Source organism: Microtus pennsylvanicus, chromosome 7 (assembly GCF_037038515.1).
Source record: "Microtus pennsylvanicus isolate mMicPen1 chromosome 7, mMicPen1.hap1, whole genome shotgun sequence".
In the NCBI taxonomy this organism is placed as follows: Eukaryota; Metazoa; Chordata; class Mammalia; order Rodentia; family Cricetidae; genus Microtus; species Microtus pennsylvanicus.
This window is the reverse complement of record NC_134585.1, coordinates 106,916,186-106,931,910: the sequence shown is the minus strand read 5'-3', so window position 1 is coordinate 106,931,910 and position 15,725 is coordinate 106,916,186. Positions and strand designations below refer to the sequence as shown.

Genomic DNA, 15,725 nt, shown 5'->3' with positions numbered 1-15,725 from the left:
GCCGGCCACGTGCTCCGCAGAAAACCGGACCCGGAATTCGCCTACGGTTCTTTCACTACTTTCTGGGCATCAATTAGCGACCCGAACCCCGTGGCCGAGCTGCGGAGGAGTCACGCAACAGGTGCGACCCCGCCTAAACCTTCCCGGACGCGCGCCAACCTCGCTTGCCCCAGGCCCCGCCAAGTCTGCGGCCACGCCCCGCTCGGCCACGCCTCCGCCCGTTTAGCCACGCCCCTACCATTCTCCCTGTTTCCCTAACGCCACGTGAGCAGCCACCCGGCCCCGCTTGGCCTGGCTTGGCCTTTTGGTCTTGGGCGATTTTTGTGCGTCAGCTTCCTCATCAGTAAGATGAGATGAGGTAATGACAGCATCTCATTCAAAGGAGTTACTGAGGATTGAATGTAAAGCCCCTTTACACAATGCCTGGCACAAAGTCAGGTAGCTATTATTAGGGTCACAGAATCCATTTTAAGCAGAAGCCTAGCCCTTGCATTCTCGGCATTCCCACCTGAATCTGTTTCCTTCTATTGAACATTGGTAAACAGGGTGTGCCCTTCGAGGCTAGCTCCCCATCCCACACTAGTTTCTATATTGAGGTTAGACTAGCCAGAATATCTAGGTTCAAATTCAGGCATCTCCACCTACTCCTGATTTAACGCTGAACTTCTCTGAGCTATTTCTGTAAATGAGTATCTGCTCTATATGATGCTGGTGAAGATAAATGAGTTAATTATAAGTGCTTAGGCCTGTGTCTGGCTTGTTAAGTTACTACCCAATGCCTGGGATCCTTATTGCCAACTCATTGGCTCTCCTTGTGGGTTAAGTGAAATTGGACTGTTAGAATAGGGCCTCTCCTCTCAAACCAGCATTCCCGTGCCCGAGGGTCAGTCCTACCTAAGGGAAACCTGGAAAATCCTCTCACTAAAAGTCCCTATTCTTGCCCTTGGGGGAGTCCTTCATCCCCCCTCCCACACACACCCAGCTGTTCTAAAGGTCACCCCCACAACTCTTCCTTCCTGTCCCTACCCTGACCTCTGGGCCCTGAGCCCCATTCTCTACCTACATCCGAGCCTACCTCCAGGGTGTCTCCTGTCCATCTTCTTAAACTTTGAAAACTATTGCTCTGGGAAGGGGTTGAGGGCTCAGTGGTAGCATCCCTCTACACGTGGTAGGCAATGCACTATAAGAAGACAAAAACACAAACAAGAAACCCCCTGCAGAGGTCCCTTAAACTTAGAAGAGCGGTGGGGGAAATCCAGCTCACAGAGAATCCAAGTCTAAAACAGAACAAGAGATACCTTGTTCCTACTTTGTTATGTTTAAATATCAAAACAGGAGCCACTAAAAGCTTCCCAATACAGACGAGTGTATAACTGAGACACACTCATATAACCTAAGAACCATTTAGCAAAATATAATCAAGGGTCTCAAGTTCTACTGTTTTGACCCAGTAATCCACTTCTAACATTTTTTTTTACAGATCAAAAAATAATTTTATTAGTGTTTAAAGAAAAAGCCCCAGAGCGTGCAACTTGTGACTCTCAGCAGTCAGTCGCCTCGAAGAGGAGAAGAGAAGGGAAGACACATTTAAAAGAGAAAAGAAAAACTGCGCCTCTCTCAATCAGGACTCAGGAAGATGGGCAGACCCAACAAATTTCACAGTAGCTTCTAGGGATTTCTTCAGAGGATGGGGATCCCCAAACTGTTCTTTTAAAAAAGGATTATCTGAACCTGGGTAGTTGTGGTACACCTTTAGTCGCAGCACTCTGGAGGTACACATGCGCGGGAGAATCTGAGTTCAAGGCCAGCCTGGTCTACAGAGTGAGTTCCAGTACAACTGGGGTTACACAGAAAAACCCTGTCTCAAACAAAACAAAACAAAAAATAATAATAAAAATAAAGGGTTATCTGAAAAATATCCACAAAGTTGTTCAATATTGCAATGTTTACCACAGAAAACTTAGAAATATAAAGGGCCAAGGGGAATGGTATTTGTTTGTTTGGTTGGTTCTGGAAGGCAGGATTTCTCTGTGGCCCTGGCCGTTCTGGAACTCTGTGTGCTGGCCTCAAGCTCAGAGATCCACCTGCCTCTGCCTCCCCACCACCTCCTGGCTAAACGGGAATGTGTACATGAACTCAGTGAAATACAACCACTAATATTGTTCTTGGAGAACATTTTAGTCACGTGAAAATGCTTACAACATCAAGTTGTGGAAGGATGGATGCAGAGAGAAAGGTCCTAATCGTGTGATTTATATGATGCACACAGAAAAGAAGTATACAGAGTTACAGCATAATCAAGAGGGTGGAAATCAACAAAAATCCTGCAGAACTAATCACCCAGTCTCACCCAGACTTAGAAAGTGGGCTATTCTGAATATAGCCCTTAGACATTGTGAGAAGGTTGGTTTCCAAAAATGAATAAAATAAATCCCAAAATTATCAATCAAGTACCATGTGACATATAGAAGGTCATTTATAGTCTGGTAAAATGCAGATTTTGACATAATTTTAAGGGTCAGAGCATTACACTGGGCCAGGCCTATGAAGATCCCCTAATCCAGATCTACCTACCCAGCCAATAGGTAGCAATTGTTCTCCACCCAACCCAGGCAAACCAGTTCATGAGCGCCTTCATCTTTAAGTCCCACCAGCAACAGCACGCCCTTCACTAGATAGCCTTCCCCCACCCCCAAACTTGAGGTCACGTGGTCTGTAGTGGTTGTTAGGAAGCCCGCCCTGCTTCCGTCAGTGTCCCACCCACTCACACGGGCAGAATTTCAGTGGGGTTTTATTGTCCATGCGGAGCAAGGCTTGGGGAATGAAGGAATGGGTCCCCTTGTGGCCTTGGACTTTGTGGTATTGAAGCCTTAATGCTGCTCCAGTCTCTGGCACTTACCTACCGCTAAACACCGCTTCTTCTTCCTCCTAACCGATTTCCACCTTGGCTTCTCAACTAGACCTTCCTGAACCCCTCTTGACATCAGCACCCTCCCGTTTCTGAACAGCTTCCCTGCTTTTCTGACCTCCGGTTCCCTCTCTAGTGAGGCCAGCCTGGCTAGAACTGATCTCTTCTAGCTGATACTAGACTTGGGAGAACACAGCCGAAGCTTCCCAAGAATACTTGCCCAGGGCAATTTCTATGCCCCATCCTATTCCCAGACCTTTCTAGAATCAAGCTTGACCCAGCATCAACTCTTATCCCCTCACCTCAGTCACCCAGAACTACAATAGCACCAAGCACTTGTCTCTGTGCTTGTCTGTAGGTTGGCCCTACCTGACACTCCAGGCCCGTCACTAGCTGCTCTGTTTCCCTTTCCTCACCTCCCAGCTCTCCCACCCTTTCCTGTCCAGTCCATCGAGCTTTGCAGTCTAAGCTCATGTTTATACCTTTTCTCTTTCATCCTTTTCCCTCCCCAGACTCTTATCTTCCATTTCTGCTGGCCTGGCTCCCTGTGGAAAGTCTGTCCATTTCACAATCACCCCTTGCTTTCAATATTATCGTTATTTAAAATGTGGTCCTTGTGTAGCTCAGGCTAGCCGAGAACTCAGGATTCTTCTACTCTGACTTGCTGCATGCTTTGTTAAGGGCAAGAGCTGTTGGCTCACACACACACACACAAACACACACGCATGCACGCACGCGGGCGTGCACTCTTTTTGTAAAACTCACAATAGATGTATAATTGCCTCTCCTACCAGGGGGTGGAAGCAAGGTTTTCTGAATCTCCAATATTAGCATCAGCCCTTTAATTGTTACTCTGCTTTCCCCAGCCTCCTCACACGGACTGCAAGTTCCCAAAGGCAATTCTTCCTGTGTCGGTGTCCCACACTCCATCTGGGGCACAGCTTCTCACTAAATGTGAGGCTGATCCTGAGATCTCATTCACTTAGGAAGCATGCCCAAATTCCCCGGGGAAACAGAGCCTGCTTTCACTCAAAATGATATGGCCACCTTAGGGCTGTGACCGAAACCCCTGGCTTCTGTCAGGCCTCATGCAGGGGGGACCACTACTCTAAGAGAGGCACTCTGGGAAGGCAGGCGGTCTGAGAGTGTCTCAGCTCAAGCGTGAGAATGGGGAGCTTCCACCTACCGCTTGTGACCAAGCAGAGGCAAGCACCAACCAGAGTCTGGAGCAACAGCAGCTGGGATGAGAAAGAGGGCAAGTGTTTCGACATGTGTTCATCGAGCTGGGGGTTTCTCTCAAGCACAGGCCCGCTGTCCAGTTTCCCAATTTGCTCAACGGTTCGGTTCTTTTTCTCACTCACGGGGATGGGTGGGGGTTAGGGAAAGGAGGACTACTGACTTCTCTGTTTACCAAACTGCGTGCCCTGAAAGCAGCCGCAGAACCCACCTGCAGCAAAGGCACAGAAACCGCCAGCGCCATCTTCTGCTGTTGGGCCTTCAGTGCAGGTCTGGTCTCGGTCTAAGTTACCAATACTGTGGGCAGGGCAGGGCAGGGCAGGGCAGGGCAGCCAGCGCCGGAGGTATAATTACTGGAACCTCCTAGCCAGGATTCCAAAACAGCCACAGTTTCAAAGGGACTCTTGTTTGCCCTTAAGTCGCTAGGCACTTGCCAATTTTTGATTGGGAAAGCGGGATTGCCACTGCAGGCCCTTAGCAGTCATTTCTCTCATCAGTCTGCCAGGACCTGGGAGGAGGGCAAAGGAAGATGATAAACCACGGTTCCGAGTGTCCGGTTCGTGGGGGAACCTTGCTTCTCCTCCACTTTTCTCATGCCACTGTCACACAATTTTGGCTCTAAAGGTGCAACCAGTCTGTTTATCTTAAAGATTCTTTTCTGCCTTGGCTCTTCCTGGACATCACCTGGGGAAAAATTTAAATCTCATGCCTGGACATCCAAAACAATTTACTGTCTTTAAACACACACACACATACACACACTGGCATGCACATGGGCCTGGGTTTGATCTCCATCACCAAATAAACCAGGCGTGGGGGCACATTAACTGTAATCACAGTGCTTTGAAGCTAGGCTACATGAGACACAGTTTAAAAAAAAAAATCTTTCTAGTAAATGCCAATGTATACATCCCAAATTTACTTTTGTAGGGCAGAGTTTTCAAACTTGCCAGATGATAAAAACCACTTATAGTAACTTCATTTTAGCTTCCAAAATGAATAGTAACCGAAATTTATAGATTCTAAAATACGATAAAATATTTTACAAGTATTTCTAACTATTTTAACATTTTTGAAAAGCCAGGTGATCTCACGACCATATTTCAGGAAACACATAAGGTATAGGCAAGTCTGGGGAGAAACAGTTCCTTAGGGCAGGTCTTCCCAACCTTAACACCCTGTGGGTCACCCAAGGTACTGTTAAATCCTGATTATTTACTGGGCTTTCTGAGCTGATATCTGAGACTGTCTTTCTAACAAACTTCTAGGGCCTCTGATGTGCCTGCTCCTTGCGTGACAGTGATTCTCAGCCCTTGGACTGCGACCCCTCTGAGGGGCTGAATGGCATATTCACAGGAATAGCATATCAAGTATCTTACAGATCAGATATTTACATGACAATTCATAACAGCAGCAAAATGATAGTTATGAAGTAGCGCCAAAAATAATTTTATGGTTGGGGGGCATCACAACATGAGGAACTATACTAAAGGGTCGCAGCATTAGGAAGGTTGAGAATCCCTGTTCTAAAGTATCTCAGTCCAGGTGAGGGGGTTGCACTGGGAAGACTCATTTAAATGAAACTACTGGCCTTGAGAACTATGGCCAACGAGGTACATTCAGTGTCTGTGAGGCAACTGTGAGGTTGCGCCCTTACCCCCACAGGACAGCCAAGATGAGGGTGAGGGAGCAGAGCTATTCCAGCCTCTCCAGAGGCGGAGTTCAACTGCCCAGGGGAGAAGTTTGTTGTGTAAGGTGACACTGGCATACAACCCACACAAAATACCAGCAAAGTTCACATAGACAAGTGTAGCTGGTGTGGGGTAAGGGGAAGCAAGGCAATTTCTCTACCACATACTCCTTTTCCTTTGTCTTCATTAAGCAAATATTTGATGAGGGCTCACTAGTAAACCACAAATTCAAAGGCGAATCAGATTTAATCTGTGAATGGAAGAAATGCACAGTAGTAAATCAGAGAAACAAAGACTCAGTTGGTGGTGGCACATGATTTTAATCCCAGCACTCAGGAGGCAGAGGCAGGTGGATCTCTGTGAGTTCAAGACCAGCCTGGTCCACAGAGGCAGCTCCAGGACAACCAGGTTATACAAAGAAACCCTGTCTCAAAGAAACCCTGTCTCAAAAAACAACAACAAAACAAAGAAACTCTCTCTCTCTCTCTCTCTCTCTCTCTCTCTCTCTCTCTCTCTCTCACACACACACACACACACACACACACACACACACACACACGGCATTCTGAGAGATGAGCCGGCACAAAGCAACAATAATAGCTCCTGGAGCAGACGTCTTTGCCAGGACTATCCCTTCAATTCCCTAAAACCAAGACCTTGTAAACTCAGCTAGGGGATCACCCTTAACCTTCAGCTCTTCAGCTCTCCAATGCAAACGAACCCCTAAAACAGTGGCTTGCAGGCTTGTGTGAGTTCTTTAGAAGGGAGGAGGTGGCTGCTTCCTCCCAGGGCTCCAGTACCTGTGTTCTACCCAGCTGTGTCAAAACCCAGGTCATTTCCCTCCTTAAAGAACATTAGAGCCTTTGCCCTTTGCCTGACTGGCAAAGCTTTTAATTAGCTTACCCTGGCATACTGCTAGACATAAAGGGAACAATCCCTAGATTCAGAAGCAGTTCTCCAGTCGGAGGAGGGAGTCTCAAAGCAGGGTAGGCAGGGTGCGAGAACCAGCAGTCCACACTGTCACTAACGCTTATGGGAGCAGGAGACTGTCACTCTATCCCAACCCGGATTTTCTTGATCTTGATCTCACAGACAGGAGCCGTACTGGAAATTTTTCGGAGCTAGAGAAAGCGGTTCTTCTCTGAGGAGACAGCAGAGATGGGGAGTGGAATCAGTGCCGAGGATAAAGAACTTGCCAAGAGGTCCAAGGAGCTGGAAAGGAAGCTGCAGGAGGATGCTGAGAAGGAAGCCAAGACGGTCAAGCTGCTGCTGCTTGGTGAGTCACATGAGATGGGCTAGCGGAGGGGAAGAGTAACACTCTCTTTGCCTTTCTGGTGGGTTGATGGGACGGGGAGGGCTGGGCATGTTCTCATCCTGGGCCAGTCCTCAAGCTAAGAAACCAAGCAGAGCTTAGAGCTAAGTTAATATGGGGACCCAGAATGTCACGGTCACTGGAACTGTCTTGCTTTTCCTTGAACTATGAATAGTTTAAGTACAAACCTGGGCTACCCAACTGCAACAACACCTCTTTTGGGGTTCAACAACTACCAAGAACCCTGGCCATGCAGGCACACCCCAATCCTGCAGTCAGAGAACTGTGGTATACGGTAAGAAGATAGGACTCTCTCTCTCTCAGCAATGGGTTCGTAAAGTACCACGCCATCCCAACAGTCTCAAGGAGAAGCCTATTGGCTTTTGCCAAGGAGTCTGGATTCTTCTCCTTGCTCTCAAAATAAATGTTGGAGAACCTGGTAAGGAGGGGAGGGCCGCAGGGAAGATGGAGTCTTTAACAGAAATGCCCTTCTGGCTTTCTGTTAAGTAATTGCTCTAAAACCCCTGACATCTGGACGATTCATTAACTGGAGGCATCGTAAGCAGATCACTGGTTGGTGCAGAGATGATAAAGCACCTCTGTGGGTCAGTCATGGGAACCGATCATGGCTTCAAACAGAAAGCAAGCAACTGACACCTGGTTCACGAAAAAAAAAAAAAACCACAAGAAATAAAAACACCAGTGTTACTACTGAAGTGGGACCGTTGATCTGTGTGTAGCAGAAAGCAGGCTGTCTGGGACAGTTTCCATGAAGAACCTGGGGACTTGAAGCAGTAAAGACCAAGTGCACACTAAAGGGGCCATTTGTGAGCTGGACCCAGGCTCTGCGGAGGACACGGGAGTTACACAGGAACAGGGGCTAATGGACCCAGGCTCCGAGGAACACGGGAGTTACACAGGAACAGGGGCTAATGGACCCAGGCTCCGAGGAATACGGGAGTTACACAGGAACAGGGGCTAATGGACCCAGGCTCTGCGGAGGAACGCGGGAGTTACAAAGGAACAAGGGCTGATAAACCCAGCCTCTGCCGAGGAACACGGGAGTTACACAGGAACAGGGGCTAATGGACCCAGGCTCCGAGGAACTCAGGAGTTACGCAGGAACAGGGCTGACCGACCCAGGCTGCCGAGGAACGTGGGAGTTACACAGGGACAGGGGGCTGATGAACCCAGGCTCTGCCGAGGAACGCAGGAGTTACACAGGAACAAGGGCTGATGGACAGATCTTTTAAGCCTAAGCAGATTGTCTAGGTTCAGGGTAAGCAGTTTAGAGGAAACAAGCACAGGCAAGGTGGGAGGGGACGGAGGGATCAGGTCAGTAGAGAGGCTGATGGACAAGAGGACACTGGAATGTTTCAGCTAATAACAGACACCGTCACGGTAGGAAAAACAGCATCTCAACAAAGAGCCCCAGCTCTTTCCAATCCCAACCAAGACTACTTGTGTCTAAACAGGCAGCGTGACTATCTTAAAGGAATATCTACAAGTCTGTCAGTGGTTCCCAGCCGGGAACTTTTGAGCCCCAGGGGCCACAAGGTATGTCTAGAGATCCTTGGTTGCCACAACTAAGAGTGGGCTGCTAGTGGCCTCTAGTGGGTAGAGAGCAGGAAGGGTGCTAACCAGCTTACAGTGTATACGATAGCCATAAAAAAGGAATCCAGGTCTCGATGTAAATAGCGTTAATGAGGACGAACTGCTATAAATCCAGGTGGACGAGCCTAAAGCTCATGGTGTCTCTCAGTAAGTTCACACACGGTCCTCTGGACCACTGGGGAGTTACACAGGAACAGGGGCTAATGGACCCAGGCTCTGCGGAGGAACGCGGGAGTTACACAGGAACAAGGGCTGATGGACCCAGGCTCTGCCGAGGAACGCGGGAGTTACACAGGAACAAGGGCTGATGGACCCAGGCTCTGCGGAGGAACGCAGGAGTTACACAGGAACAAGGGCTGATAAACCCAGCCTCTGCCGAGGAACGCGGGAGTTACACAGGAACAGGGGCTGATAAACCCAGCCTCTGCCGAGGAACGCGGGAGTTACACAGGAACAGGGGCTGATAAACCCAGCCTCTGCCGAGGAACGCGGGAGTTACACAGGAACAGGGGCTAATGGACCCAGGCTCCACCGGACCACTGGGGAGAGCCGGTGGAAACTGACGGCATGGACATTTGCCTTCCAGGTGCTGGGGAGTCAGGAAAGAGCACCATCGTCAAACAGATGAAGTGAGTACGACACAACCCCGGGAGGACTGAGGTGGGGCGCCATGGAGCCAGTGTTGGTCTAGTAGAACGGTCCTTAGTGCCCCCCCCCAACCTGCACTAGGAGACAGCAGTAGAAACAGGTGGTTTCCTATGACCCAAATATCCCCTAGACTCCCAATCCCTTAGGTCTGGTTCCTCAGGTCCCTCCAAAAGTTTAGTGTCTGTTCCTTGAAGGATCATTCACCAGGATGGATACTCTCCAGAAGAATGCCTAGAATTCAAATCTGTCATCTATGGGAACGTGTTGCAGTCTATCCTGGCTATCGTCAGAGCCATGGCCACACTAGGCATCGACTATGCAGAACCAAGCTGTGCGGTACGTGATTAATGTTATCTGGTTCAGGGTGGAAGCAGGAGAAGAAATAGACAAGAGACCAGCAAACCACAAGGAAAGTCGGGTAAGAAAAAGCTCTGTGTAACTCAAATTGCATCTGCTAAGCTCCAGATCACTTTAATCCCAGTAGGGTAAACAAGTTCTACCTTTATAATGATGTTTTTCTTAAAGATTTATTTATTATGTATACCGTATTCTGCCTGCATGTATGCCTGAAGGCCAGAAGGGGGCACCAGATCTCATTACAGATGGTTGTGAGCCACCGTGTGGTTGCTGGGAATTGAACTCAGGACCTTTGGAAGAGCAGGCAATGCTCTTAACCACTGAGCCATCTCTCCAGCCCCTATAATGAATGTTTATGAAATCAACTCCCAGCATCTTTTTGCCTCTTAACCTTATCATTTAAATTCTCTCCTTGAGCTTCTAGTCCTAGCCACGGGACTTTTATAAGCTAATACATTAGCCTTTTATACACTGAAATACACTAGGTTGTGTACTTCAGGGCCAGTGTAGCTTTTACACTTCCAGTCCCTGCAGCGAAGGACCTATACCTTCTAGCCGTCCACTTTCAGCCTAATCTGAAGTCTAGCACTTGAAGGATCATCTGGTACTATCCTCTAGGCACCCCAGACTAGCTACATCTGGAGAGCATGCTCAAAGTAAATTAGCGTATTTCCTTACACTGCACTCTCACTGAGACTGTTCCGCCTTAGGCTTTGATAGCAATATCTGCGTTCCATCCAGTAAGTTCCCAGAAACCTGGACGGTCACTGACTCCCTCCTAGTTCATTCTCAGCCACATTTCTTGATTACACAGGATGCGGGTCGACAGCTCAATAACCTGGCAGACTCCATTGAGGAGGGGACCATGCCCCCTGAGCTGGTAGAGGTCATCAGGAAGTTGTGGAAGGACCCTGGTATTCAAGCCTGCTTTGACAGAGCTGCAGAGTTCCAGCTCAATGACTCGGCATCTTAGTAAGGCTCCGGGTGGGAGGTGGGATGGGATGATGTTCAGGAGAAACCTCACCCAGCTTTAAGCGCCAGGCAGTGGAAGCCGCAGACCCACAAACTGAACTTAAGGCTGTGGGGACATCTGCCAGTTCCCTCTGTTTTGCATTTCTTTACACTGCCTCCCTGCAGCTTACGAAGCTGAAGACACAAAATTCAAAACAGCCCTATCTCAAGAGTCAAACCAAAGAAAGATGGTCAGACACTAAGAGACTATCAACTTTGCAAAGCTGGTTCCAAAATGATAAGGGATACAGCTATCAGCCCCCCACAGTACAGTATCAGAAGCGGGCATGAGCTGTAAGACCAAACAGACCCATGTTTACCCCTTTGTCACCTCATCTTGAAATGTTACCATCGAGTTTCCGGAATCCTCCCTTATGAAGGTTGTCCCTGCTAGGGCACAACATACACTACATCTCAGAGTCCTTGCTTGTACACTAGCCTTCAAAGCTCATTAGCCCCACTTTCTGGTAGAAAAACTACAGCCCAGTGAAGTCAGTTAGCACGGAAAAGACTGCGCATAAACAGCAGCGGCTGCCCTTGGCTCCAGGTCCGGGCGACTACAGAGCTGAGCTGTACAGCAGGCCACAGCGCTTTCTTGTTCTGCTTGTTCTGCATTGAGACAGGGGCTGACTGCAGCCAAGGCTGCCTGAAACTCAGTCCTCCCAAGGAATCCCTCTGAAGTTTTCCTTTATCTGTAAAGGGGGACAGGAATCTCAAAGTCTTCCAAGATTTAGTGAGACTTTAGATGTGAAACCACGCAGTGTCCATTAGACATGTCAGTTTTCCTCCTGCTCCATCTTAGGTCATTTCAGTTCACAGCTGCCCTCTGCCCACCCTTCGTGAACTTCCTCATGTTCTCAGGAAAGCGGGGTGCACAGTGAAGCGTCCAGTTTAGCTGATTCACAGCCACCCTGAGCTCATTTTCCAGCCCCTCCGCTGGTTAAAGTCCTCCGCAGCTATCACTGTCCTAACAATTTCACTATGGATTTAAAATGCAAAGAAGAAATCATATCATACCAAAACATTTAATAATTCCTTAGTATCTCCAAATATTAAAATGTGTTCACATTCCTGGTTGACTCGGGAGAAGGCCCACACATTGCCAAGTCTCTCTCTCTCAATCTGTTTCCGGTCTCTTGATGGAACTTTGCACACATTTAAACAAGTCTTATTCAAGGGTCTAGAAAGGCTTAGTCAGGAGGACAGAAGAGCTGCCTCAGGTGGATGTGGCATTCGTACGATCCTCAGCCCCTTTCCTTCCCCTAAGCGCACAAGCATTTGTACAATCCTGGTACAGTGCTGTGGACGCCAGCCCTGCTTCTATTAGCGTGTGACTTAGGGGGAGACCCTGTGCCTCCTTTAGTCTGGACTGCAGACTGGAACGTCACCAACACCGTCTTCCCTAGCTACCTGAACCAGCTGGACCGGATTACAGACCCTGACTACCTTCCCAGTGAGCAAGATGTGCTCCGATCCAGAGTCAAAACCACAGGCATTATCGAGACCAAGTTTTCTGTGAAAGATCTGAATTTCAGGTTAGCATTCGGTTCCCTGGGGGCATCTCGGGTCTCACAGCTTGTTTTTTGGCCTCTGCTGAAGCCCAATTCGGGATTATTGTCCTCCTCCTGCCTCTCCTATTTCTGATTTTGCTACTAACTGGCCCCAAGCAGCCGCCTCTCAGGGTGAATACCAAAGGCGAGTGACTCACACGTTGGCCACACCCCTGCTAACAGCTGCTTCTTCCCAGGATGTTTGACGTGGGAGGGCAGAGATCAGAGAGGAAGAAATGGATCCACTGCTTTGAGGGAGTCACCTGCATCATTTTCTGCGCAGCTCTCAGCGCCTATGACATGGTGCTGGTGGAAGACGACGAAGTGGTGAGTCTCCAAATCTTATCATTCCACTGCCCAACTGGCTAGAACTGACAGCCTAGACATCCCCTAGCAGACCAATCTCTGCCTCGACCTTATTAACTCCAGAAAATCCCCTTTCTGCTGCAGGTTCGAGGTTCGTACTTCAAAGCTCCAAATTTCCTGAGCATGAGTTTGGTGTGAGATTAGGAATCCAAGCATTGGGTGGCCCCCAGAAAGCTAAGCGGAAGCAAACAGATAAAATGGGCAGTGCAGGGACTTAGGATGTCTATATGCCAGCTCCCTTCTCCTGATTTGAGAAAAGGAAGTCAAAGATGTGGAAACACTAATTTCACATAAACGTCTATTCCATGTTGGCCAGGTGCCCAACAGAAATACAGCTTTGCTGTCATTCCCACGTCAGTCTGAGTGTACCAGGTATGGAAGTTATCAACAGCAGGAGAGCTACCAGTGAGGAGACTACAAATCAGTTTTCCCTGATTGGATGACAAGAATGACTTCCAGTCAGCTGACGGTGCACTTCAGGTCCCTAACCGCTCACCTGACATGGGGACTGGCTGACTCTGGACTCCACACACATCTCCCCGGTGCCGGCGGTATGGCACTGGGAAATCCTCCAGCCCTTACCTGTGGCACTGGGGTCAGAGAATCCACGTCAGCCATGCCCCAGCTGACAGAAGCTAGCAAAATCATCCTGGAGATGCAAGTAACAATGTGCTGATTTGGGCCTGGTTTCAGCCTAACGGCAGCACTATAAATACTATCTAGACTCTGGAGCTAAAGATCTCCACACATGAGTGTTCCTCACCAGTTACTACCACGGATACCACAGATCCATGTCCTCTCTAGCATTCATAACTACAAGGGAACTGAGACTCTGGATGTGAATAATCCCCCTCGAATCAAGCTATTAAAATGACAGAAGGGAAATTTAAATGTTTGGTTGTCCCCCACCATACTAAAAACAGATGATCTATTCCCTTGCTTTCCCTTTTTATTTGGAACACTGGCCTGTTCAGTTAGAACAGGAATAAACAGACATCCACCCCACAGGCTGATCTGCTATTTCCCACGTTTCCTCCCCAGAATCGCATGCATGAGTCTTTGCACCTGTTCAACAGCATCTGTAACCACAAGTTCTTTGCAGCCACCTCCATCGTCCTCTTCCTCAACAAGAAGGACCTCTTCGAGGAGAAAATTAAGAAAGTCCACCTCAGTATTTGTTTTCCAGAGTATGATGGTAGGTGCTGACTGCTGCAGACAAGAGTGATGGGCTCGCCTCATTCCAGGGCAAAAGGAATAGTTTTAAGGTTCAAGTTCAGATGTTTCTGGAATAGAGCAAATATATACACCAGAGCCACCGACTGTTCCAAGGATACCTACCAAGAAGCAAAAATGGAAACACAGGGACCTTTCCTCTGTTCTACTGTTTCACTCAAGTGAGAAACACCTTCATGCACAACAGTCTTCACTCCTGACAGTCACCTGCATGCATGACAGTCTTCACTCCTGACAGTCACCTGCATGCACGACAGAATCCTCACTCCTGTCACCTGCATGCACGACAGAATCCTCACTCCTGACACTCGCCTGCATGCACGACAGAATCCTCACTCCTGACAGTCACCTGCATGCACGACAGAGCCCTCACTCCTGACAGTCGCCTGCATGCACGACAGAATCCTCACTCCTGACAGTCACCTGCATGCACGACAGAATCCTCACTCCTGACACTCGCCTGCATGCACGACAGAATCCTCACTCCTGACAGTTGCCTGCATGCACGACAGAATCCTCACTCCTGACAGTTGCCTGCATGCACGACAGAATCCTCATTCCTGACAGTCGCCTGCATGCACGACAGAATCCTCACTCCTGACAGTTGCCTGCATGCACGACAGAATCCTCATTCCTGACAGTCGCCTGCATGCATGACAGAGCTCTCACTCCTGACAGTCGCCTGCATGCACGACAGAATCCTCACTCCTGACAGTCGCCTGCATGCACGACAGAATCCTCACTCCTGACAGTCGCCTGCATGCACGACAGAATCCTCACTCCTGACAGTCGCCTGCATGCACGACAGAATCCTCACTCCAACAGTCCCAGACCGTATTTGTCTAAAACAGTACTCCAAGAAGCAAATTAGCCACCTAAAAATTGAGCCCTACAGGTTAATTTATTCTACTTAACTAATTTTTTTAAAACCAGGGAACAACTCCTATGAGGATGCCGGGAATTATATCAAGAGCCAGTTCCTTGACCTCAACATGAGAAGAGATGTCAAAGAAATCTACAGTCACATGACCTGTGCGACAGACACACAGAATGTCAAATTTGTGTTCGATGCAGTTACAGATATTATCATCAAAGAAAACCTCAAGGACTGTGGGCTCTTTTAATGCTCGGTTCCTCGGGTGTACATTCTACAAGCAGACTTAGAATCTGAGAGACTTCGTGCAGAAGATGAGTCAACAAGTGCCGGGACATGACGGACAAGCCCATTCTGTTGGAGATACAGAAGGAACACTTACAACTGTCTTTCAAGTAGTGTGGCTAACACAGTTTAACGAATGCAAGGCCAAGGAGCCTAAGACCCGGGTTCCAGTACTAGCTCTGCTTAGTAGAGTAGAAGGACTTCCATTTTTCCGAAGCAAAAGTCCCTCATCTGTATTTTGAAGGTAACTTCCTTACCTACTTCACAGGGCTATCCTGAAGAGCACAAACCTAACTGAAGAGAAAGCACTTGGAAGCTGCTGTGGTCGGCCACAAAAAGCCCATGAAGGTTGCAACTACCACACTTGGTTATTAAGAGTAAATTATCTCAAAGTGTAATGGCAAACCTTCCTTACATTGAGCGATAAACTATTAAAAATTAAACCTGCCCCTGGGTTTTTACTAGCAGATCAATATGCCTCAGCTCAGAGACTGGCTCACTGGATGAAGGATGTGAGTCTACTCTATTTCTAAGGTACTCATTCAGAAACGATCATCCTCATTAAAAATAAGTTATCTCTCTCCCCTACCCTGGGTGCCCAAACTACTTCCTTTCTCTCTATAAATAACCGCTTAGCTAT

The 15,725-nt window shown here is 48.4% G+C and overlaps 1 protein-coding gene across 1 annotated transcript; it reads left to right on the top strand.

Moving 5' to 3' along the window:
• The first annotated feature begins 6,967 nt into the window (after positions 1-6,967).
• On the top strand, positions 6,968-15,725 carry Gnat2 (G protein subunit alpha transducin 2). Its single transcript, XM_075981619.1, has 8 exons — positions 6,968-7,111; positions 9,348-9,390; positions 9,604-9,745; positions 10,581-10,738; positions 12,184-12,312; positions 12,525-12,654; positions 13,735-13,888; positions 14,860-15,725. Exons 1-8 carry the CDS (start codon positions 6,994-6,996, stop codon positions 15,048-15,050), a joined length of 1,065 nt encoding a protein of 354 aa, XP_075837734.1. The 5' UTR covers positions 6,968-6,993; the 3' UTR covers positions 15,051-15,725.